Genomic DNA, 25,620 nt, shown 5'->3' on the forward strand with positions numbered 1-25,620 from the left:
AGGAAAATGTGTGATTTTAGAACACAATGTGAGGTTTGCAATAGGGCACTGTGAGTAAGAAACCTTTGTGTGATCCACGCAAGGCACACCACCCTGAAATCCCCTGATGTTAAAAAATGTCAGTCATTGGTAGGTTTCCATGAGTGGTGGCCGAGCAATCCCCAAAATACCGTAGCTACCCTATCGCGGACCTCTCCACATAGCGTTTTAGGATCCAGTGTTGTGGTCTCTAGGCCCACTTACTCAAGTGAGGTAACAATGTTATCGGGAGACAATTAGGAATGCTGGGTGGTCACTTATTTGAGGATCTCCGCAGATACCAGTACTTTCCAGCACAGAAAAGTGTATTTTAGCCTGGACTGGACAGCCCAATGGCACTGCTCGCTGCACAGTGACATTTGAAGGGGGCTGTGGGCTTAGGCCCAGCGGATGACGTGCTGAATACAGGACTACTGTTCTTGAGCCAGTCACAGCCACACCTACTAAATTCACTGCAGACGCGTGTCTGTGTTTATCAATTTTGTGACAAGTGTGCCTGCCTTGGGGGAACAGTGTTATGCCTCTACAAATTTGGCCACCAACTATCAGGAAGCTGCAGATTGCTTTTCCATGGTGTGACGCAAAGCATAGAGAGCTAGGACCTAATATACTGCACCTGGCAGGTAATGGTCTGAGGTTCTTAGGCAGGCAGTCTTCTGCTGCGTAGAGCTCCCTGCACACAGTTTAAGGCCATGTGCAAGGGGGTCTGGGAGACAGAGCCCAAGGTGTGTCGTAAGACCATGTCATGTGCCCAGAACAGATTGGCTCCTGTGTAGTGCCAACTGTGGAGTCCGAGCCCACCACACCTTCACACTTCTTCCCCGCCTTTTCCAGTGTCAAAGAGGACTTCTGTGCTGCATGTGGCATCTTAGCAGCCATGGGGTATCAAAGAACACTGCCTTCATTTACCACCTTACTATGTAATTCCCAAGGCAAGTGGATTATTTTTAGGACAACTAGTATATAGTTTCCAGGACAGGTAGATTTACACCGAAAAAACAAAATCATTTCACTTGCCAGTCGTTGGCACCATTTCCTACTCCAGGATAAACGCACTTTGGCCCATGAACACCACAGCCCATAAAAGCGAAGAAATTCATATTACACAGAACTGTGCACAAGATCTAGCTGGAAAAACAGCAGTGCAAACCTCTAAGGTGTCTGCTATAGCTGGATCTTGAACCCAGAAAGAAGCAGATATTTTAGCAGCAATATAATCCACTTCAAAGGGAGAGATGCCTCCAGACAGTCTTCCTTCTACACCCTCACTCAAGATAACGTTCTGATATTTACTATACCTGGAATAAGAGATAAACATATTTCTAATGAGGGATCTTGGTTAGATATAATCAGGGCAGCTCCTGAAGGGACAGCATCTGCACATGCTGGCAGAAGTGCTACTTTACCAATGCTACAGACATACTGGTGTTCATATTTACCATAGCCCAAAAATATGTGCAGCAATGCAACATTTGCTATCAGACAAAACACTCTACTGATACCAGCGCAGACTCCCCTAACCATCTCCGGCATACCCTTTGGGGTAATTTTTATCAACCACATCAGGCCAATCCTGATTGTAAACAGATATTAAATATACATTGATTGCTGTAGAGTCACGCTCCAGATTCTTATGGATTTGGCAACAAAAGACTGCCACAGCTCAAGTTGTCATAAAAGACCTGCAGTGGCTCACCGCCACGGGAGCAGTTCATACTTTTCATTCAATGGTCTTGCATTTGCGGCAAAGGTGTTCATGGATGCTATGTCTGCTCTGGGAGAACAACTGCAATATATTCGCATCCATTCTGTCCCATAGGGCATGGAATTGTAAGACCCACCAACAGTACCCTGAAAAAAGCCTACACTGTTAGGGTATTCGATAGAGGATTGAGCTGCCTGCATAATATGTGTGGAGTCCAGAGAGTACTAAATAATCTACTGTTTACAGTTTCGATTTTTCTGATTTTGACCATTTTTGACAGTAGGTTGTGCAATTCCCATTTTTCTTCTAGTATTGAAATAAAGGCATGAATGTCAATTTGAGAAAATAATATTGATGTGATATATTTGAACACATTTTATCGAAATTGCGCAATAGTGAAGTAGCATTTTTCTTTAGTGCTACATTAAAAAATAAATATTTAAAAATGTATTTACATTAAAATTTAAGAGAAAAATATTTTTACAGACTATTCTCAAGTTTAATATATATATGTTGTTTACTTTTCCCTATACTTTACCATAGGAAGTTCTATTCAGTAAAGGTGGAGATTTCCATATGGTAAAGTATAGGGAAAAGCTATATTTTACCATGGGTAGATCTCCACCCTTGTGGATATAGCTGCATGTTAAAAGATAGGAGAAAGTAAAAAAGTAAAGAAAAATTGGAAAGTTCATAAACTATTTGTGTTGAATATTAATGTAACTTATTATATATTTAGTTTAAATATAGAACCAAAGAAAAATACTACAGCACTATTATCTTAATTTTCGTTATTTGTATTAAATTAAAATATATTGAATTAAAATTACTCAAGTTTAAATAAAAAAAATAATTCCAACCCAATGTAAAAAATAACAGTGATGCATTAATTATTAAGTGATGTATAGAATTAAAATAAATGTAACTATTTTTGATCATGTGTTACATTAAGTTTCAATTGCAAAAAAGCTTAAAATATTTTATATTTATTTAACATTAAATGATATTTAAACTTTTTTTTTTTTTAAGTGTTTTATTGCTTTCACTGATGCATCACTGTTGATCTTGCTGCTGCTGTCTTGTAAGTGTAACACTCATCACTTTTGTCACCTCCTGCTTTACCGGTGGACCCTGCCTCCGCCACCTCCCATTTTAACAACTAGCTTAAAATACAATAAAGCCCTATACGAAATAATGGTAAGTCCCTACCTCAATCATTCTCTATGGAAGGGTTCTGCAGTACCAGTGGTCTAGTCGTGTGGTCCTGGAATTACTACTGTACTTTTTTTTCTTAAGTAATTTCCATTCGTAAATTTGTCTTCCCACTCTTTTTCAGGGGGTGGAGCTGTGCAAGTTTTACACTTTTTAGCAAATTTACCACTTTTGGGTATTCACCAAATCCAAGTGTAAAGTTACTCAAAAGTGTAAAGTAAGTTACACGTGTAAATTAGTCACAAGTGTAAATGTACCTTCGTGAATAGGCCTGCCTGATGATTTGAGAGGAGCAGGTCCCTGTACACAAGGAATACCAGCAATGTATAGCTAACAAAAGCCCGCTTGACAGTCACGTCGAGGCAGTGAATGACTAAGGATCCACAAGGACCTTGTAGCATAGCGAACCTGGGGTGACCTACAAACGTTGTACTTTACGTAGCTAACTGAAGAATTTCAAGTACTAGAAGGGCATTCAGATATGCCATTGAGATGCATCCATGTTAACATAGAGCATGACCTCCCTGCACATCTAAGACTCTAGACAACTGCTCCATGTTTCTGAGAATGGCTAAAGAAACACAATGTTTTCTGCTCACTAAGCAGATCTGTGGAGCGATTGATACCACAAATGTAAGAGTACAAATCTAGCAGATAATGTTCCACAGCGATCTAGTGCACGTCATTCTCCACCCACCCTTGTGAGGCTAGCCTATGTGCCTCAGAGGCTGGCCCTTCTGTAAAGAGAGAATTTATATTGTCTACTCATGAGCATGCCGTCTCTGTGTGTCTGCGGGAGCTTGCGAGTGAAGGGAGAGAGTCACAAATGTAACAAAGCCAGCTGAAGGTAACGATGCTGGAGTGCTTATGCACAGAGGTTGTATATCATGCTTGATAACCTGTCTCTTGGAACCACCTGGGCGGGCAGTTCCATGTTTGTTGGTAATAATTAGCTGGTCACCTGGATGTTCTTTGTGGCACAGGTGGCAAGTATAAGGCTCCAAAGTTTAAAGACTGCAAATAAATGTTCTTCTTAGCACACAGCTGGGTAACTGACTTTCCTTCTAGTTTGCATGGTTACTGAAGGGTGTAACATGCCTACTCTAGGTATTACTCAGAAGATGGGAGGGTGGGATCTGTACCCCATTCCCAGTTTCCAACCCTTGCCACCATCTGACGTGGAAAGACAGTTTTGCACACAGCATTAAGAGGACACTGTGCGAAAGCACTTCCATGGTGGAGCAAGTCCAGGTGGCTACTATTAAGGGTGGGAGAAGAGTCCAAGTTACCTTCATTTGCCACAGTCTCAGCTCACAAGACCCAGTGGCATTGGTCAGATAAAATGCCCCAAGGACGAGGGGAGCAATAGCAGAAGGGGACATAAATGGAGCCTTTTATCCCTGGAGCGGGAAGGCACAGTGGTACAAGCTCTTCCAAAGCCCAAGGGCTCTCCTGCACCCCCAAGGCAGCCGTTCTATGTGTACTTGTGAACGTAAGCCCTCAGCGACATGGAAAGAAATCAAGAAAATAGTTATTGATAATGTATCACAACTGAGAGCCTGTGCGTGCGAGCTAAACTAGAAGCCCTTGTCATGATGAGATCATGGGTGAAATTTACATTCGGAGCCCACTTTTATAGAACCCTTGCATAAAGTTGTTTTTTAATCAGCCGTTTAGAAGGGAATCCTTGAGAAAGATCAGCCCTTTAGGATGTGGTACTATAATACAAAAGCGGGAAATTAATACAGTAACTTACCCAACTTGTGCGGAGGCATCATACTCTTACTTTGTCGACCAGAGTGCCTGCAGCCAGATGTCATGTACAGTGGTAGGTGACATCAGGCTGCAGGGACTAGTGCCAACATACTACATCCTAAGTGACAGCCACAGCTCAGCCATGCTTCACCTCCATTCCCAACTGTCTGCCGTCCTTCCCCGGACCGATGGCAGCAGGGAAAGGGGATGGCACTTGGTGCCACTGAAATCAAAACCAAATTAAGTGGTTGCCAAGTGACATGCTCCAGTAACACAACACCATATTATTCAGTACATTGATAGAGGTAAACCTTTTATGCTATACCAGCTTATATGAGGTACACTCTACTGTGAGTTGCAAAAGCCATTTAGTTGCTACTACCAGAGGGCTGAGGCTTGTGGCTGAACCCACAGCCTGACCCAGGCATTGTTCTTAGGAGCTGGTAGTGGCCTTTTCATCTCTGTGTTGCAGCTTCTTGCAAGATATTTGGCATACAAACAGCACTTTTCAATTCCTTCACTCAACGCAGTCTTTATTTGGGGAGAGGGTGCAGGAAGGGTTGATTTCACTGTACAGTAAAGGCGGCGCATAAATCCACTAGAGTTCTGTTCAGTCCTCAAACTAGTCAACACATGTCCTTTCCTCAAGCCTCTCAGTAGGACTGCCCTCCTCATCGACCATCACGAAGCAGTCTGGAAGAGGCATGGCAGGAACGGAGGGTCTGGATCGAGCAGCACCGGCGAGTACCACATGCCTTTCAAATTGTCCAGATGGGTCCTAAAGCCGGCAGCCCACATTGGCCCAGAAGGTACAAGGCATGGTATGTACAAAAAGATACCATGGGGAAATGATTTATTACAAAACAAGAACAAATAAAACATTAGTTGACTTCAAAGAAACACTCTTTCCATAATTTATAAAACAGATCTGTGTTAACAGCCCTTCGTAACACTATCAAATATATATATCTATATATATCCTTGATGAGGCTCTGAGGTCCGAAACGGGTGCGATCTTCCGCTCATTGCTGCAAGAGACAAGACAAGAGGACATGTTACAGCCACCAAAGCATCTGGCAAAACACTTTATACATTCAAACTATAGCCACCAATCCAGGTTGCAAAGGTACACGTTTGTCTGAAGACTCTAATGATGCTCAAATAGTTTAGTAACAGCTTTTTCAGCAAACTGTAATGTTATATTCTTGTCTTACTTGCAATCCCAGTTCTTCATCATAAGCAGAGTTACCGTCATTAATTGCCTAAGAGAACACTACCAGGCTCAGCAAAGGCTCCCACAGCCAAGGCAAAACCACTACCACGCCCTGGATCAGAAGTGTGCCTCGAGATCTTTGCACAGTAGGTGTGTGCAAGGAGATCCGCCTGCCCTTTCATAGCCACCACCACTCTCAGGAACCTGTTTGTTTGATAGTTTTCTACTGTCAGTTGCTTGGGCTTCACCACCTTGAACTGCAGGGTTTTGGGATATGCCTGCTGTGCAAATGTCTATGATTATCAACTATGATTCTACAATTCAGAAGGTACAGTTACTTGCAATCCTCATTTATATCATAAGTATCTTCACTGAACCTACAAAAAAGCCTGCAACTTTGGCGGATTCAGCCACTGCACCATCCACACTGTGGCTGGTACAACCTACTACAGAAGGGATCCATATGAACCTGTCATACAAATGCCAGTACAAGTCACGAGACATGGGAGCTGTGGCCTCCTTAATGCACCAATGTCTGGTTCTCAGCTCTTCAGGGCTGCTACCTTCTTCCTGCATTTCTCCTCATTTCTTGCAGGTAATTTTTTTCCATTTTACTGGACAGAAAATTTAGAGTTGATGCTGCATTGTGGTTTTAAATATTGTTTTGATGAGGAGATAGACTGCAAAGAATCTGGAAATTAGCACCAGGTCCTTTCTTCTCCATGAACATGGGCAGTGCGACCAAAAAAAAAAGGGCGACTGATGATAGTTTACAACTTAAGTGCACTTTATTAAAAGAAATAAAGCTAAGAACATACATGTACAGTACATGTAGATTACAAGACCAGCTCCCTGGTATGAGGCAGCCCAATCTTGTACAATACACAATTTGAAGACATTGCCTAAATTGATATTTTAAAAAAGTCAAGAAGCAGCATCGGTTTCTTTTTAGCCCAAAAACCAAGGCCCCAAAGCTGTGGTGCTAGAGCACTGACACAGCCCCTTCGTTCTTACAAAGGAATAAACACAGTATGTGGCAAACATATACACATTCGCTGTTAGGAGATCCCTCACTATATGAATACTTAAAAGGCCACCCAAATATCCGGGCTCTTCCCCCAACTACTAAAGTGGTGCCGACAATATGGCACGTATACGGCAGTCCCTTTGCTGTATAGGCTGGCAGAACCGTCTCACGCGGGAAGCACCCATATGGTAAAACAGACTTTTCCCCCTGCCACAGGGCTTCCAGGGCTGGGACCGGATCGGGATATCCTCTTTGTGGGATGTCCTTCAAGGCCACACTCTTAAATCCTTTTCAGAATGACAAGAAGAATTCTCCATGCCTCGCATCCAATTTTATAAATATTTACAATTCCGTCATGCCCTTTTGCCATATCCTAAAAATCTTACTCCCCTCGCTGAATTTAACCCATTAGAAGGGAAACTCCTCATGGGGGACCTCGGGAAGCATAAAATCTCCAAAATATATCCGCCATTAGTTACTCTATAGCGCCCCTACACTAGCAACACTCAGAGACCTGGCAAGTAGATGTAGGTCCCATCGACAACGATGATTGGAGAAAGGCTCTGAAGTCCCCACGAGAAGCGGCAATGTTATGTTATGTTATTTTCCACTTGTAACGCGCACAGCTACTCAAGAGTATCCCGGCGCGAACCTGAGGGAAACAATGCCACTCAAACGAAGAGAAATGTTTTAAGCTTCCTTTTGAAAACTGTGAGCTCCCGAGTGAGGCGTAAATCAAGTGGGAGGGCATTCCAGGCCCTACTGGCCCTTACCACCAGCGAGCAGGCCTCGGTCCTCTGCCGCTTGAAACGCGGAATCACCGCCAGGCCTAAAGACGCCGAGCGCAAGGACCGAGCGGGGACATAATAGGAAAAGCGTTTCTGGAGATATAAAGGACCCTGGCCGTGAAGAGCACGATGAACCAGCACTAAAGATTTTAATTTGATTCTGGCCACAATCGGAAGCCAGTGCAGTGAGTGTAGATGGGCCGTGACACTCTTCCTAGAAGAGAGGCCCAGTAGTAGACTAGCCGCCGTGTTCTGGACTACCTGCAGTTTTTTAATCGGGTAGCCCGGAGAGCCTAGGAGAAGGGAGTTGGCGTAGTCTAGACGGGAGAGAATCAGAGCACAAGTAACTGTGACTCTGGCTGCCTGCGGAAGAAAAGGAAAGAATTTCCTAAGAGTTTTAATGAGACCGAAGCAGCAGCCAGCAGTTTTCTTGATATGGGTGGAAAACAAAAGGTTCTCCTCGAACCATACCCCCAAGTTCTTGGCGGGCTGACCCTCAGCGAGAGGCAAGGGAAGCTCTTGAGGCCACAGTTGTTGGCAAAAGTCAGCAGGGAAAGTGCCAAAGAGCAGAACCTCAGATTTCTGCTCATTACATTTGAGCTGAGAATCAGCCAGCCAGGTGAACACGGAGCGAAGGCACTGTTGGGCCGCAAGAGCCGAACTGGGGGCCTTATCCCAAGTGAAAAGAAGCTGAGTGTCATCAGCATAGGCCAAAACCTTAGCCCCAAGAGCTTCAGCCAGATGGATCAGAGTCATGACATAAATGTTGAAGAGCAGAGGGAGGAGCCCTGCGGGACACCCGTGGTGACCGGATGGGGGGTAGAGTAAAAGGGGGGAAGCCAAATCTGCTCAACCCTGCCGGCCAAGAAAGACCTGAGCCAGCCCCACACGGTCCCAGACACACCAACCTCAGCGAGGCAGGTGAGCAAGAGATCGTGCGGGACCGTATCAAAGGCGGGCGAGAGGTCTAGCAGAATCAGAGCTGCTCTACCCCCGGCATCCAAGCAAGTCCGAATAGCCTCTACAACCTCGACCAAGACCGTCTCAGTGCAGTGGCCCGCACGAAACCCCGATTGCGCAGGGTGCAAGATTGCCTCCTCCTCCACAAAGTCAGGCAGTTGTTTATGCAACACCTTCTCGCAAACCTTAGCAATGGCCGGCAGGAGGGAGATGGGGCAATAGTTGCCTGGATTAAGCGGATCAAGGGAGGGTTTTTTAAGTAATGGCAGAATCTTGGCCTGCTTCCAGACCTGCGGAACCACCTCAGTCTGGAGAGAGAGATGTATAATCAGGGTGACTTCAAGATAGATACTCTCCGCTACATCCGCCAGAAGTCTGGCCGGACAAGCATCTGCAGAAGACCCAGATTTGAGCCCTCTGAGTAATTTGAGAGTCTCAACAGGGTGGACAGGGCTAAAGACGGACAGCCGAGTGGAAGGAGCAGCCTGTACCAACCGGGCCCCCGTCCGGGCACCCGTATCAGGAGCGAACGAGGTCTGAATGGCCATGATTTTATCCCTGAAAAACCCAGACAAGGTGTTGCACCAGTCAAAAGAGGAGGGAGTCACACTAGCGGGGAAGTGAAACTCCGCACTATGGAAAAAATGTCTTTCGAATTATTCCTGGCCGCATCAATGCGGGCCGCGAAGAAATTACCCTTGGCCACCGAAATAGCACCATAATAGGACCTTTGCATCCTTCTAAGATTGACTTTGGCCAAAGGGCAATAGTTGCTCCTCCGCCAAGACCGCTCCAAAATTTTGCACTCATGTTTGAGCGCTTTTAGGGCGGGAGTGAACCAAGGTTTGGAGGGAGTGACTCTAGTCGGTCTGATTGGCCGGCGAGAGGAGATGGAGTTCACTGCACCAGACACCCAAGCCGTAAAATCTGACATACACTCCTCCAGACCTCCCGACAGTACAGGTCTGGCCATATCCAGTGCCTGCGCAAATTCTAGAGGATCCACTTTCCCCAGAGCGGGCTTCGCTGATATCAGCACCCGAGCATCAGCCCTAGAAATAGTCCAGGAAAAATAGGATATGAAATGATCAGACCATGTTACTGGGAGAGGGTCTGTGACCTGGATAGGGAAGTTGGAGCAGATGGGATCCAATATGTGGCCAGCCCGATGAGTGGGGAGGCCAACGTGCTGCACAAGCTGGGCAGTATGGAGAATGTCCAGCAAGTCTGCCGCCCCTCCATCCTCAGGCATATCCACATGGAGGTTCAGATCGCCCAACACAAGAAAATGGGAGAACCTAACTGCCCTCGACGTGAGAGCATCACCCCAAGCCTGAAGAAAAGGCCCAGAAGGACCCGGCGGCCGATAGATCAGGGTGGCCCCAAGTGTGAAATGGGCTGACAGACGGGCACTAAAATCGAGAGCCTCGCATCCAGCCCAGTCCTCTGAATTGCCCAGGTGAAGGTCCCATTTATCTTTACATATAACAGCGACCCCCCCTCCCCTTGACCCCTGACGGTCAACTCTAAGAATTCTATAGCCCACCGGAGTAGCCAGAGCAACTGTAGGAGCAGAAAAAGGGTCAAGCCAGGTCTCAGTGAGAAACAGCATATCTAGGGAGCCGTCCTCCAACAGGCAGTAGACATCCTCATGGTGTTTCTTTAGGGAGCGGACATTAATTAGTGCGGCAGAAATTTGCACCGAATTAACCCGCTCCTTGAGGCTACGAAGGCCTTTAGAGGCCGGGCCACCACCCCCTCCTAACTGGAAGCCACAAACCCTACACGCATCCACCAACCTCTTCGTCGCATCCAAGGAATGAGGGGGATGGCAGGCCACTGGTTCCAGGTCTCTAAGAGCATCACGGGAGTAAAACATCTGTTGCGCGAGAGCACCTGGCCCCAAGGCTTCCAACGAAACTTTCCTGGAGCTGGATGCTGAAGGGACGCGGACGGGCTTGCCCTAGGCGCGCCTTTGGCGCGCCCGCTGCACGTCCGTTCCACGTGCATTAAATGCGCCCTGGATCTAAAAGGCTAGAGCGCCAACCGGCTACAAGCACCAAGATGGCGTCCCGAGGCTGGAGAAACCCTCCAACCCCTCGAGGGATCACCAAGCCGGTAAGGAAGGAGAATAAGAAATGTGCAAATAGGCAGATAATTTCGTTTTTTAAAAGTGCGGGTGAGAGAAGATGCTTGCATTGGATTCAGCTTAAATACCTACACAGAGAATATTACACATGCTCAAGGCTTTGGAAGGCGTGACTCGTAGCCTCCCCAGAATGCTTACGCTGTGGTGCAGAAGAAGCCACATTCCAGCACATTACATGTCCCGCCCTAGATAGGTTCTGGAAAGGAGTATTTAGGTTTCTGGCTGAGGTGCTTGATTGGATCCTAGGCAGCACACCACAGCTTGCATTATTACACATCATGGAGGATATTGGGGGGGGAGAACAGATATGAGCACCATCTGCTGTTCCTTGGTTTTACCCTCGCCAAACAGGACCTAGCCCGCTCCTGGAAAGCAGAATCCCCACCCTTGCCAGGCATTTGGAAGAGGGGGCTGGATTTTTGTATGGGCTTGAAGAAGCCAGTGTTTCAGGCACGGGGTTGTCCCCAAAAACACGCTTGTACATGTCTTCGCTGAGCCAATTACCGCGGCATAGTCCTGAACCCATCAATATCAAAACCTGCAGCATCAGACTTGGAGGTACTGCTTCATGGCTAACATTCAGAACATACTCTCTGCCTATCGACGGGGATTGTTCACCAGGGACGCGACAGAGGGGCACAGACAGCTCTCCTTGATACTAGTCCTTTTATTTCCATTGCAGCATGTTTATTGATTAGTTACAAAATACTGTTTTGTTCAAATATGCCAATTCCACATTTATGCTTGTGTGTGTATAATATGGCTCAATGAGCACGACGTTGGCAAAAACCAATAAAAAAAGGTTATAAAAAAAAATTACAAAAATAAAAACACACATTCGTAGCAGTGGGGCAAAAGTCATCCCCACGGGATGCAAATAACCAAAACAAGCGTAGAAGTTTGGAAAGTTTAAGACACCAAGCAATGTCATCAAACTCTCATTATAATGGGCCTGCTGACTAGGTTAATAGTGGGATTACACCTAAAGACCCCCTTTGAGGGCAGAAACCAAGGCTTCTAGGGTGGAGGCAGACGGATCCCTAGGCTTAGGGTGCTCAGAAATGCACGCCGGCTGTGGTGCATAAGTGCAAAGCCTTCATTTAGGGCCAATCAAGTGACCCACCCAGTGTACATTGATGAAAAGGACATCTCAGAGGAGATTTAAAGCATGTCCACAGGGTGGGCTTTGTGAAGTCAGCCTTCTTGTTAACTGAAATGATAAACCGTTTGCCACCCTAGGGTGAGGTTGTGTGCCTGACAGATAGAGGGTGGTATTCACTATGCCCAGCCTCCTCCATCCCTTGCCTTGAGGCACTACAGAAAGCACCTTTACAGGGAAGAGCTGGTAATTCTCTTCCATTTCCCTAACTTCACAGGCTGTCTTCATCTGGATGACTGGGTGACTAACAGTGGTGCAGTGAAAGAAAGCCCAGGAACTGACTGAAGCCCATCACCCACTTCATCAGAGGGAGAAAGTGAAAAATACCAACTTTTTCAGCTTATGACTGGCAGCATGGCATACAGTAGTGAAGTGAGCTCTCTTTAGGGCACCGTGTTTTGATCCACATCAGCTTTTGCTTCTGTCTCCAGTTGGAATCCAAAGAAAGTCCTAAATGTGACCCTGAGACCATGCTGTGGATTTATGCAGCAGAGGCCGTGAAATGTCAATGTCCAAAAAGGGACCGAATCTAGTACCTCATCTCTGACAGCCACAGAGTCATAGCCTAAGGAACGCAGTATTTACAAGTTTAGAGGTAGAACAGTGAACAAGATAGCTAACTTTACACAAGGCTCTGGTTTTGACAAATACATACTTAAGTAAAATGACATAGACTGATGGTAGAGGTGGTGGTGGTGACACCCACAGCCACGAGGAAGTGGTAGCTGGAACAGTCTGCGGGGTACATGTTCTCCTCAATTAGGAGTGCACAACATCAAAAGGATTTAAAATAAGCTGGTGAACAGACTGGCCAAAAATACATTTATCTTGTGTTTTCTGTATAACTGATCCAGCTACAGTATGATTTTCTATTAAATACTGTTTTAATGAATTTTAACGTGTATTGTAATGATTTTAATAGATCTAAAAAACTTTGACTCTAGAGATCATCTAAAGAAAAGCCAATTCCAGACACTCCACTGACTGGAGTGAACAATTCCCCTATGTGGTAGAGAGTCTAGATCAAGATGTCAATTAACACCCACTACCCTCTCTGGTCAAGCCTCAACACCACTCCAGGGACTCTTGGAGCCCCGCATTCACTCACTGTAACAATGGTACTCCTGGGGACAGTTGCGACACTGATTCCGTCATATGAATGTGTTGGTCCACTCGAGGGCGCTCTACCAACACCACCCAGTGTCAAAAAGGTGAAGGTTCCATTAATGGTCGTGGTCCACTTGTTTTCCTTGCTATTGAAAAGCTTAGCTTTTTTTAATTCTTAACTTCTGTGATGTTATCAATATTGTGTGCACTAGATCCTGGAGTTTTAAAATAACAATTTTAAAATAAAAATGTTGAAAAGCATATTCTGTTTCTAGTGCTCTTGGGTGAGTAAATCATGAATGAATGATAGTTTTGGATTATCACTGCTACCCGTTAGTATCCCAAAACCATTTCAGCTATGTATTGGGAGGCATCCTGCGTGGCTACAATAACCTCTCTTTCACATTCAATCACTGGTGCATTGAACTCAGTTCACTCCTGGTTGTGAAAACAAACCTTGTAAAGCTAAGCCAAGGTCTTACTTTGAACAAAAAGGTAGATGAGAAGACAGCTGACTACAGATCTGTAAAGTGGCACTAATCAAGGAGGAAGAGGACAGGAGAGTGCCAAAAGTTTGCATTGTAGAGAAGTGGATGTTAATGCTCACTTTTGCCTTGTTCTGCACCGGGAGGTAAAGCTTGAATTCTGCGGGGAGTTCATCTTCTGAGTACAGGCGATCTGAGAAATACACCCTTCGAATGCGACAGTTGGCATGGATCTAGAGAGAGGATTAAAAGACAAAAATGAGAGTTCCTTAACCTGGCTGGGTTCATCCCATCTGGAACTACAGCTTGTGCAGCCAAAGTAGGTAGAAGCCTCACCTGTACACGCAGCGTCTCTATGTAGTTGGTGCCATACGCTCGTCGGGTAAAGTCGGACAGGTTGAACTGAATTTGGTTCCAGCCATCATCCAGCCGCATTGGCATTGTGCAGATGAACGGTTTTACTCGTGTTGTGCTTTGGTAGTTACTTGCACGGAATCGCCGGCGTACATTCTTATCATCTAAGACCTATAGGAAGGAGAAGGCAAACAGGTCCGCGTACAGTCAGAGTATAAGCAGAATCATCATCCACCAGCCACAAGAGCAGACAGGACAGAAGTTACAGTACACACAGACTTACTGTCAAGGCCTTGTGAGAGAATGAGGGGAGGGACAGGAAAGAATACAGAATCACTAAAACTTTCACGGATATACTGCCAGACTGCAACAGGGCACAAAGGGGCTACTGGGTCAAGACTGAGGTAGCTGAGATTATTTGCCACGGGTGTCCTGGTGTCTGTCCTTCTATGGCTCTGCAAACAGGGTCAAATACGCCCTTTCCACACTTGACTCTCTGGATAGCAAGCGGAGTCATCACAGGCTTCTCGAGGAGGTAGTGTGAGGTGCACGAGCTCAGAGCTCAACAGCCAATCAAAAGACACACTATTGTCCAGACCTGTGCTAGTCTTTTAAGTAACAGAAAATACTGTTGTCACATAGCATGACTAGTTACTACACATTCAGAAGGTGGTTCACTTACAGGGTTGTTCAACCCCTGCTTTCTCTATCCTTCTCTTGTGCGCCATTCAGGCAAAAATAAGGGTACGGGTGCAGATCACTAGTGATTACCCAAAAGATTGGCGCATAGGTCAATCCAAATGTATTTTGGACCAACTAATCCATGTGGTTAGCATTAGCATCAACAGTTTTCCTCTGGTCTTATTCAAGCACAGTCTCTCAGTTTGTGCAGACGCACTACCATGTAATCTGCATAGTGAACCTAGGGCGTCCCAGGTGCATAAACTGCTCAGTGATGCTAAGGAGTCACAGACGCAGGCGGGCGCGATCAGAGCCTTCACACTCCTTAGCACTAGCACAAGAAACGTCACAGTGCAGTCTTGCTCTCTTCAGGATTACAGGCATTGAGGAATCCACACAGCTGGCTTGCAGATGGTCGTGGCCTTTGGTCCAACCCAGACCGGCATTCATCCTCTGCATTTGTGGCCAGTGCCAGAGGATGCTTGTATTTACCAGCTGCAGCTTTGGAGTCTCATACAGGCAGCCACTTGTCTGGCAGCCAATGCAGCCCCTTAGGTGGCAGGGCAGCACTAAGCCCTCGGGGTTGATGGAGGGAATGCTAGGCAGCACACAGTCAACTTAGAGAATACAGCTATATGCAGCTCAATTTGGGAACTGCCAAGGAAGACCAAGGGCACCCAAGACTTTAGATCAGAACTGGTTTTGCTCCCTCTCAGCAGTCAGCTGCTTCTGGGTGCCACATACCAAGGGAACAAGCGGGGCTTCTCTTCCTGTACAGTCTCTGCTCCTGCAGGGCTATGCCCACTCCTTCCCCCTCGGAGCAGGCAGGCTTCTTGGCACTTAGGCACAACACAGCTTCTCCAGCAGGTTGCAGACTTCAGGTGAGGTCGCTTCACCTCTGGGAGATACCAGCCCTAGTCACACAGCAGTCTTAGCACGCTCTTCCTTGGTCATGATGAACTTGGAGCTGGTATACAGGGGATGATTTGGATCCCACTTTTAAACACATTTTCCAGACACACTGGAGCAAAAAGGAGAGCAGCTGCGAAAGCACCTCAAGGACTGCACTGCCACAGGGACAAATGGGATCCAGCAGCAGAGGAGGAAAAGTACTTTGGCAAATCTCTGCAAGGCAGTTGTGATGGAGCTCAGATTTCATCTGGAGTCAGGCATTGCTTTATTTTTGTGCTTCAGACAGACTGCATTTAAAATGACGCAGATTTTGGTGCAAGTGGAAAACACATGGCACAAGAAACATGAAATGAGGCCCAGTCACAATGCTTTCAGTCTGAAATGCTTGTGCTGAATTAACATGTGTTTTGCAGTGTAGAGAAAGCTTTGAAAATAATCATGAAATGTGTTCTCTCTTCCCAGCTCATTTTCCTTGTAATCTACACTCTCTATTCCTGTCTTAAGAGACTTTGTTGCATATTTAGATAATGCATATCCAGTTCATAACACATCTTCTTATAATGTGTATTATTTAACCATGCACCAACACTACACGGGGGCAAAAGCATTTTGCATGAAAAGCCATCTAAAACAGAGCATGTTGATATAAATATGAATTAACTGCTTGTGCTTTGAAAATGTGCACTGGTGCATGATTATGCTATGTTGTACATTGCACATTTTTGCATGGTGTGCACAAATAATAGAAAAGCGGCTTTAAATTAATAGCTTTTGAAAAGTTAATAAATAATACAAGGTATTAGTATGGGGGAGGTAAACAGAATGGGTTTTTATTTCGTAAATTAATACTATTTTTGTGTTTGTTTTGATTTTGGGCCTAAGATAAAATGGCTGCCTGTGAATCCAGTAAGGCTGTGAATTGTTTTGAATGCGAGAGCATGCGCAGAACCAGTTACATACTGCTAAGTGCCTCGAGTGAAGACCTGGTTCAAGGACACCGTGAACTTTAAATTCTTGTAGGCCTGCCAATGTACCAGTGTTTGTGGAATGAGTTTATCCTGCGTACGAAGTGACAGGAAGCAGGAAACTTGACTGATACATTTTTCCTATTAAATGTTGCTGAAATATATGATTGTATTGATCATTAACGCTTCTTTTGTTAAAATCGGATTTGCAATGAGAACAAGATGGTGAGACCCTCATGTCATCTATGTTAACCAATCAGTGCAAGCTTTACTAAAAACTGCAACATTATTTGTGTAGTCAACCAAGAATCAGAGTATAAATAATGTACTCTTTGGAGGCGTGTGCTTGCTGCTTTTAGAAGGAGGAGAGGCAGCAGATGAGGCCATACATTAGGTACGTGAATGTCGCGGGTGCAGACTGGGAGGAGATTTTGTCCGAGGAGAGACAGAGGAAGGTGGGGGGGGGGGGGTGCTCTGCTCACATTTTGTCAGATCCCTTGCACGTCATATTTTTGGCAAGTCAGATCACATTCCTCTGTGGTCTGTGAAGGAGGGGGTCTTTTCAGGAGCAGCTTCTCTCTGTAAAGCACAGAGAGGCAGACTTGAACAGACCAGGGCAGAGAAATGCAGCTGATAGAAGCTTTAAGTACATTCAGATTAAGTACACCTGGGGCAGTCTTACAGAAAGTGCACTAGGGCGCAATGGGCATGTGTGCCCATCTTGTGTGCCCAAGGGACACTTTGGTATTACTGAAGGGGCCGCAGACGCTTGCGCAGCCCCTTCTGTAATACTGATTGCACTGGTGTACATGTAGCGCCAACGCTATCTAGAGAGGAAATCTCTTTGCCTCTGCGCCCGGGCCGTATTATGGACGTCAGCGCAAAGGGGAAGAAGCTGTCAGGAGGAGCACTGAAAGTGTGCAACAAAAAAGGTGGCACACGGTCAGTGAGCCTCCTGATGGCAGACCTCAGGAGGCGGGGAAAGAGTTCCCATGGCCCCCCAGACATTGCCTTGCAGGCGGGTGTAGTCACTTACAGCACCCGTCTGCAAAGGGGTCTCGAATTCCTCCACAGAGTGCAGGTGGGTTGCCCCTTGCACAGTGGAACACTGAGCAGCTTCTGAAGCAGCCACTCCGTATTTCACTTGAATGTGCTGCTCCGAGGTCAGCATGAGTTTGTGGCTGCCCCGAGGGCAGCGCACTCTATGTAATAGGGTACATTTTCCCTGCTTGCGCACGGTGCACCTATTGAAAGGTGTGCAGTGGCACAAACAGGAAAAGTGCTGCCTATTTGTAATAAGGGCACATATGATCAAATAATGGTGCATTAGTCTAATACACAGCTCTTTTAAGTAAGATAAAGGATAACTGGTTTAGGATGGCTTGCTTTTTTTTTTTTTTTTTTTTTTTTTTTTTTAAAAACCTTTATTGACCAAGTGCAAAGCATACACAGCTTCTTGCCTACAACCATGTCACCTGGCCGGCAGCAACAACAAGCAGCGCAATAGGCAAGGAACATTTGTTAAGCAGGAGTAAGGCAAGCTCACAGCATGTCGCCAACAACTTATATCTACCGGCCGTTGGATAGTACGGTAAAGCTGGTGAGTCAGGTAGATAGTGGCAATGATAACAGCAAGAAGCACACAATCAATTACCTTGCAAGGTTTCGTTTTTCATTTTATCAAAACCAACTTTCAACTTCAATGAGAACTGTACACCCCCATTGTGTGTCCACCATACTTAGTATGTGGTGTGAGAAACTAATTAGCGCAGAGCCATGGTATGAGGCGTACCCATGGCCGGGTACGAATCAACTGTGGGGTATGTTGCTCTGCCCGTAACTGGCCTAGCCAGTGACCTGGGGGGAAACATCCTTGATGCAGTGTAGTGAACATGAACTGGCGCTACATACGACACAACCTCTCAACCTGCGCTGCGGCGGGGGAAGCTCGGTGGCATCTCAAAACTGGGGAAATGTCATAGGATGGCTTGCTTCACTGTTCAGAGCAGACGCGTCCTGTCAATTCGGGATACAGAAATAAGACTGAATAGGTCTTACCAGGGGCGGTGGAGACCCTAGTTGACGTTAACTGGGGAATTGATAGACCCCTAGTAAAAACGTTACAGGCCGACGGGAGTGGCCGGAGCACGTCGTTACTCCGGTGATAGGTTCAGAGAAGCAACTTGCCGTGATCCTAACCAAGCTCCAGGGCCCCTGGTAATTCACTTACATTAATTGAATACCAGGCGGTAGTGCACGCATCCACTGTTCTTTACTATGGTCCTGAAGAAGTGCCAATTGACCCGATAGGAGCAAGTATAGGCACGAAACATGTCGACCTTACACACTTAGACTGCTCCTTAGGAACATTATCTCCCTCACAGGGGCCCACTCTTGTTTTTATCTAGGCTAGAGCTACATTTTCATTAAAACTTGACTGTAGACGACTGCTCTGTACCCATTTTATTTTATCTCACTGTGCACTACCCTGCCCCCACACGCACCCAACGGCTTCCTCTTCAAAAGATCCCCGACAAAGAGCCCCGGTTTCGGGAGCCCGTCAGGCATTGCAGCGCCGGCCTGACGAGGGGCACAGCCCTATGAAGAAGCATGACACCTCTCGGGGTGTGTAAGGGCATCGCGAAGAAAGACCTGTCTTTCCCATTCACCCCCTTTTCCTCCCAACCCCTCCCCCCCCCAATCACATAGGAACTGCACACCTTCTTTAAACACCAATCGTGTGCTCTAGCAGCAAGTGTTAATGAACTACTAAACCAGTGTTAGTATGAGATCAGACTGGTCTGAAAGGCATACCGGTGAACAAGACAGTTTTCAGCTGTTCGTATACACGCTGACAGATAACACAAGCCCTCACCAACTCATCCAATCTTGCCAGGTTCAGTGTACTTGAACGGTGTTCGACTAAGTGGGTGCTATGATACAAAGAATCGCTGCAAGAGAGATGCAACCAAGACAATAATGCACCCACTCAAATTCAACATAATGCATACTAAAAGAGAACGGAGGGCACTACCCTTACCTGCACCTCAAACGTGAAGTATTTCTTGAGGTTCTTGATGATCATCACGAGGAAGGGGAGTTTAATGCCCAGTGTCTTCTTTGGATCGGCCGGACACGTGATGTACGTGGTACTAAAAAACACAACACAGGATTGTCATCTTGAGCTGCTCTGCAAGAACGCCTCTAGAAAATCAGGGAAATCAACAATCCAGACCAACTACTACAGTCACATGGCTGAAAGGACCCTTCAAAGAAATACCCAGTAACTCTGCGTGACCCATGAATGAACTATATTTGTAGAGAGAGGAAGTTGGCAATTGAATAAAATAAGCTGGATGGACAAAGTGAAGATTCCTGTTCATACAAAGCAAAGGCAGGCTCAATGTTCCTACTCATTACAAAGAGTGCAAGGCCAATGACAAGCCATAGTGTATGGTAAGCTAAGAGGACAACCCCAAGACAGTCACAGGAAGCAAGGTATGTACTGTGTACTCCATAAGGTTGACTATAATCTATTTTTGAAGACTGAGCATTACCCGCCTAGGACCCTCATTGCTCCCACCGCAGGTTTGTTATATCAGTCATACCCAATGGGAAAACTGACCATGAACGAGAGCTGCAGTTGTGTGTTGTGTTTACATGGCCACGGATTCTGTCACCAAGCACAACTGGGTACGCTGGACCTGCAGACGCAAGAACCTACATGTCTGTACATTTTTAGGCAAATCATTAAATACAGAGCTGACTAACTGTGCTACACAGATTCTTGCAGGTAAGATACATTAAACTCCTAACATTTCCAATGTGTTGATAATCTGGTCATTCCACAAACTGTAAACTCAAACAAATGTCACTATTTTAACAATACACCAAAATTACACACAACTCCCAGCTGCTTACAACCGCTGACTATTTCAAGCTCCTTAGTAGCCCCGACAGCCCAGACATTGTTATAGGCAATCCACCTGAGCATTCAAATTCTTCCCCAACCGATAAGCACCATGTGTGCTGTCGGTTTTCAACATTTACACACAGAAATAAAAATAAACAAATGGATAGTGGTCATGTTACTTCTAACAGCTGAATTCTATAAACTGCTCGTGCTCCGCCTCTTACTGTTTTCCAACCTCCACCAAAGACTCTGATAAGAGCACCACACTTGTCAGTCATGCATGGCATCCAATCACTTCCCATATAAGCTGCACTACAAACGCTACATCCTTGCACCCAACTACTCCCCCATGGAGTAGCTTGTTACCTGTCCATAAATGCCTTTCGACGTCTTGCTGGGGGTATGAAGTATGTATGTTTTGTCTGTTCTCACACAGAACCATGCAGCATCTCTTACCTAACATTGGTTCCTTCCACCTCCAGCACCAGAGATTGGATGTCATTGTCTGTAATCCGTTTTATGTGACCATTTCTGACCTGTGGGTGAGAGAATAAGGAGCGAGATAAAACATGCTTCCATTGAGCTAAACACGTCGGCTGGGCTTCCAGCAGAGATCTGGAGAACCTTTTGGGCAGAATATAACTGGTTGGCTGTTGGCAAAATACTCATGGAAAGACTTAGATGTAAAATAAATGGGAGGGTAGAAACGAGAGGAGGTCGCAAGTCCCACTCTTGATGTTCATGAATTTCTCATCATCCCCACTATCAACACTTCCTGAGGACTGTTCAGACGTATGGATCGTATGGAGCTGGAGTCTGCTTAAGGAGGAATTGGGTCCAAAAGCCAGTCAAGCAATGACAGTCAAACCCTTTCCTACAGCTGTACGGAAAGGACAACCCATGAGCAGCAAGGACATGCCACATCTCATGACTAGCTTTGTCAAAGGAGGACACGCCCAGTGTAGTATGGTACGGTCAAATGAAGCAAATGTTTGGGAACCCACCAAGTGGGTTAAAAGACCCCTCACACACCAACCTGGTTGGTGTCATGCTTCATCATCGGGGCCCCAACCGGGCGGCCGAATGCCTCCCGGTTGTGCTGCGACGCCTGACTACAGCGGAGCTGGTGTAGTGCAAAAGTGTGATGTGGTGATAATTAAAAAATACCGCTGAGAGTCCTTACCATTGGAAGATTTATTATTGGCGGCTCAGGGTATTGGTTAAAAAGATATGTGGTGCAACTAAATGGAGAAATAATTATCTATTAGTTGGCTATGTGGTGGGATCTCATGACTAGCCAGGACTACCAAGAACCACCATCCCATACTCCCTTGAGAAGTCAAAGACACAATCCCCCTATGTTCTCCAGCTGTTTGGAAGGACAGCATCAGCCACAGGGGAGTGTATATTCTCCATCCCGCCAGGATTGAGAGGCAAGCTGCCACAGCCCTGGGATGGGAGGTGTATGGTCATTTCAGTATCTAGGCAAATGAAAGTTGTACTCTCCTCAACCATGCAAGAGTATAGCTGCCCTAATGAGCCAGGGTGTCAGTCTTCCCAGAGCACCGAGAGGTCCATCCTACCTTAACAGCCAGCACTGCATTCACAACACTCAGATAGCCAAGAGGGCCCAACACCTGACAAGAACGCTGTCATACCCGACTGAGCCAAAGCATGGGACACTGAAGGGGGTGGAGGAGGGAAATTTTTCATAACAGAAATTGCAGTGGAATATTCCCTAACTAGTCAGAGGCCTATGGACATAATTTCTAATTAGGCAAGAGGATATCTCACCAGTCCAGCTAAGAAGTATTAGTCAAGTGTAGTCCACAATGCATATGCATCAGCGCACACAGTCACTGCATGAGAGCTGCCCAAGAAAGCTTTCAGGAGATGAGAAGTGGTTCACAATGCCACCACAGACCCACATCACTAACCAGAGGCTGCAGCAAACTCCAACTACTCGAGACACAGAAAAGTCTCAAACATTTTATGCAAGGTTGACAGAAGCATGTGTTGAACAGCCAGCTTCATGAAAGCTTTCCCATCAATGTACAATAGGTAGGTTCTCTTAGCAGCACGCTTTGAGGAAGATTAATACTTACAGGGTGAATCACAGAAGAACACACTGAGATATACATCACTTTACTACTCCGAAAACAGAACGAGTGATTGGAGAGGTGTCCAAGTGGCCCTCCAGCCGGTGATAACTCTGCCCCCCGTATCCTGCCCATAAGTGGTTGTTTCGGCAAGGGGATTGTGAATTTCAGATTGCCCCTGCTAGTGCAGTTTACTCTATGGGCACCCAAGTCACCAAAAAGGCAAGAGTAATATTACACTGCTATCTTTAAGTTACTTTTACAAGCAGGACCTATGCGTCCGGCAAGAAGGTAACTGGGGCCAGTTAGGGGTTCCCAAGACATCAGTACCTACCCCTCGTAGTTCCATAAAAACAGGTGCTATCGGTTCCCCAGGTATCCCGACATCAAACCACTTTGAAGCCCTGGCAGATTGACTTCATCAGGCTGTAGGGTCTGATTCTTTTTGTCACTCTGCCCAGGAGGGTGGGTGCTTGTTAAGGGAGAGTTCAGTCACGTCTTACAAGTTGATTTCCTGGAATGTGACAGGACTAAAGACAATGTTGGTCTGCCCAAAGTGGTGCGCTTTTATTGACACCTATGATGTCTGTCTTTTCCAAGAAACCTGGTCGTTTACAGCTTTGTGTCGGGTAGGATTAACCACACACTCTCGAGAAGCTGCTACTTCGGGAAAAAGGTAGACCATCGGGTAGTATCACAATTTGGACTAAAACCACCATATTATGTAGGATCAAGGAAAACAAGTTAGGCTCACATGACTTGATGGGCGTAAGCATGGGTCTCTCGCATAATAGTGTTTGTAAAATCCATAATGTTTATTGTAGATCTGTAGGCAACAAAGCAGAGGTAACTGAGGTGTTGTCCCTGCACCTAGCAGTACCCCCTGCTGAGGTTTTAGAAATCGTGGGAGGTGACCTCAATTGTCAATTTGAACCACTTGATGCTAGTATGGACCACCACACAACTGAGGAAGATCTCCTATGGTCCACTCCGGAGTTAGCGATCCCCCCTGTAAAAAATGGTCCTCACTGGCTAGACAACTCAACGCATTCACGCTGAACCAGGGCCTGCGATGGCAGATCTAAATCTGATATGGAGGGAACCATATGCTTAATCTCCTGCAGAGCACAAGCCTCAGATTATTTTTTGGTTGGTGTACGGCTTTGGCTGAAATTAATTGATATGGTCATTGTACCCTGGCAAGACAGCGACCACAATGCTCTAGCCCTTGCAATGAGATCACTGATCCCCGCTGCTCTGGCTACTCATGATGAGCCCTTTGATAGAATGTTAACCATGACCACTAATAGGCACAGGGACAAATGGCGCGCTTTGTCTCAATCGAAGGAATCAGTTGAAGAACTAAATAGATTAGTTGCCGATTGTATGGGGGGGGGGGGGGGGGGGGGTTGATGCCACTACTAGAACTGCCATTGGAGAAGGGGGGAGGTCCTGACCAACATTAGTACCCTTAAAATCCGTTGTTTGTGAGACTTGGAGATTGTTTCTATGTGGAAATTACAAGGTCAGCTAAAAACTGTACTCCACCCACCTGCTACAACAGCAGCAGAGCTAGCTTGGCCCTTACGGATGAGATTAAACAGCAGGATAGACCAGTGTTACAAGTACCATGGAGGGCGCACAAAGATGCCGATCAGCAAGCAGAGAGAGCGGGAGCTCAGGAAATGGGAGGGCTTTTTGGCCACGGCAAGAAGTGGTGACCATCGCTCTTTTTGAAACATTGTCTCTACAGGCAGACTTGAAGGTTTCTGTCCCGTCGAAAATTTTATTCCGATGTCTGATTCGGTTGCTCACTTTTCAAAACGATACTCTACTGCTGAACAGAGTGAAGCCCTGGTGCAGGAATTAAGTAACTCATGTATCAACAGTAACACAGGACCTAACGGGGGAGGTGGGCTTTAGCCTTGAGGAAATTAGACAATATATATGTAAAATTGTTCTGCATAAAGCACCAGGGTGCCGGGGCCCTCTTTTTGGACAGGATTGGTGTTTGGTGCCTATTTTGCCTTAATTTTTAGTGCCATAATGAAGGGGGTGCCCATTCCACCAACCTGGGCAGAACTTGTTCCCATCTTTAACAAGCATTGGCATAGTCAATAGGTCTCGCCTTTGGGACCTTATAAGTGTTTAGCCAGAGCTATTGGCTTTGCTAATTTGTCTAAGCTATGTTTTAGAGTAGTGTATGCATTTTTGTTTGGTTATCTATAATTAAGATGATATGATGTATAACTGAACGACTTATTAAAAAGCATTGAAAATGCAATAGGTCTCGCCTTTGATTAAGTTAAAGCTTGCTTTGCTAATGGTATTGTATAGCAAAGCAATGGCTTTAACTTAATGAAAGGCAAAACCGTGGAGGCAGTCTCGCTTACACTGGCACGGGAGCATCACTCTCTTTAAGCTAGTCAAGGAGGACGCCTCACGGCTACAGAAAGGCACGACCATCGAAACAGCAGCTAGGAGCCTGACAACGAAGGAAGGTCCAGGAAGGGGATCTACTGAAGCTTATTCTGAGCTGAAGTGTCAGTTAAATGTAGGGTAGTGAGATTCTCTAGCTAAGTAAAACAGACTTTCAAAATGTCTAACGAACGTTGAGCAGATAACGAATTTCACCAGCACTGAGAAGAGACCTAGAGAGCAGCTACCAACACTGGGGCCTTCCTGAGACAAGAGCTCACCAGTGCATTATAATACGTGAAGCTACGTATGGCACAAACAAGGGGCCCAGCCGGTCACGCTAACACTGAGGCATGACGGGAGACTGAGTGGAGGCTCTAGAAGAAATGTCATGCAAGCTGCTCTCAACTATACACGTTTAAGAAAGTAGTTGCCAGCACTGAAGTGTCCAGTAAGATTTATGAGACCTGTTGAGTGAGTCGTCCTGGGGCACATTTAAGAACTGCTCCTCTTGCACTCTAGCTAGCACCCACTCCCATCCCAGCATATGACGGACATGCAGTCCTTTTGGCACTCGTCCCAAGCACTGGGCCTGGACGTGTGGAGCGTCTCCTCAAATGTGATGCTGGCGCATATACGTAGGCTCCCCTCTACAATGAGCTTTGATTCATAATACAGG

The 25,620-nt window shown here is 46.0% G+C and overlaps 1 protein-coding gene across 1 annotated transcript in view; it reads right to left on the reverse strand.

Annotated features, from left to right (window-relative positions):
* Positions 1–5,216: 5,216 nt before the first annotated feature.
* LOC146830121 (cilia- and flagella-associated protein 20) overlaps positions 5,217–25,620 on the reverse strand; it is a 46,301-nt gene continuing 25,897 nt past the window's right edge. Inside the window, exons 2-6 of the mRNA XM_085604345.1 lie at positions 20,881–20,960; positions 19,552–19,663; positions 13,936–14,124; positions 13,722–13,832; positions 5,217–5,739 (exon numbers count right to left, since the gene is read on the reverse strand). Of these exons, the coding sequence (XP_085460471.1) occupies positions 5,734–5,739; positions 13,722–13,832; positions 13,936–14,124; positions 19,552–19,663; positions 20,881–20,960 (498 nt within the window). The 3' untranslated portion in view covers positions 5,217–5,733. The remainder of the gene's footprint in view (positions 5,740–13,721; positions 13,833–13,935; positions 14,125–19,551; positions 19,664–20,880; positions 20,961–25,620) is intronic.

The sequence above is a fragment of the Triturus cristatus genome, chromosome 5_1, assembly GCF_964204655.1.
Source record: "Triturus cristatus chromosome 5_1, aTriCri1.1, whole genome shotgun sequence".
NCBI classification, from domain to species: Eukaryota; Metazoa; Chordata; class Amphibia; order Caudata; family Salamandridae; genus Triturus; species Triturus cristatus.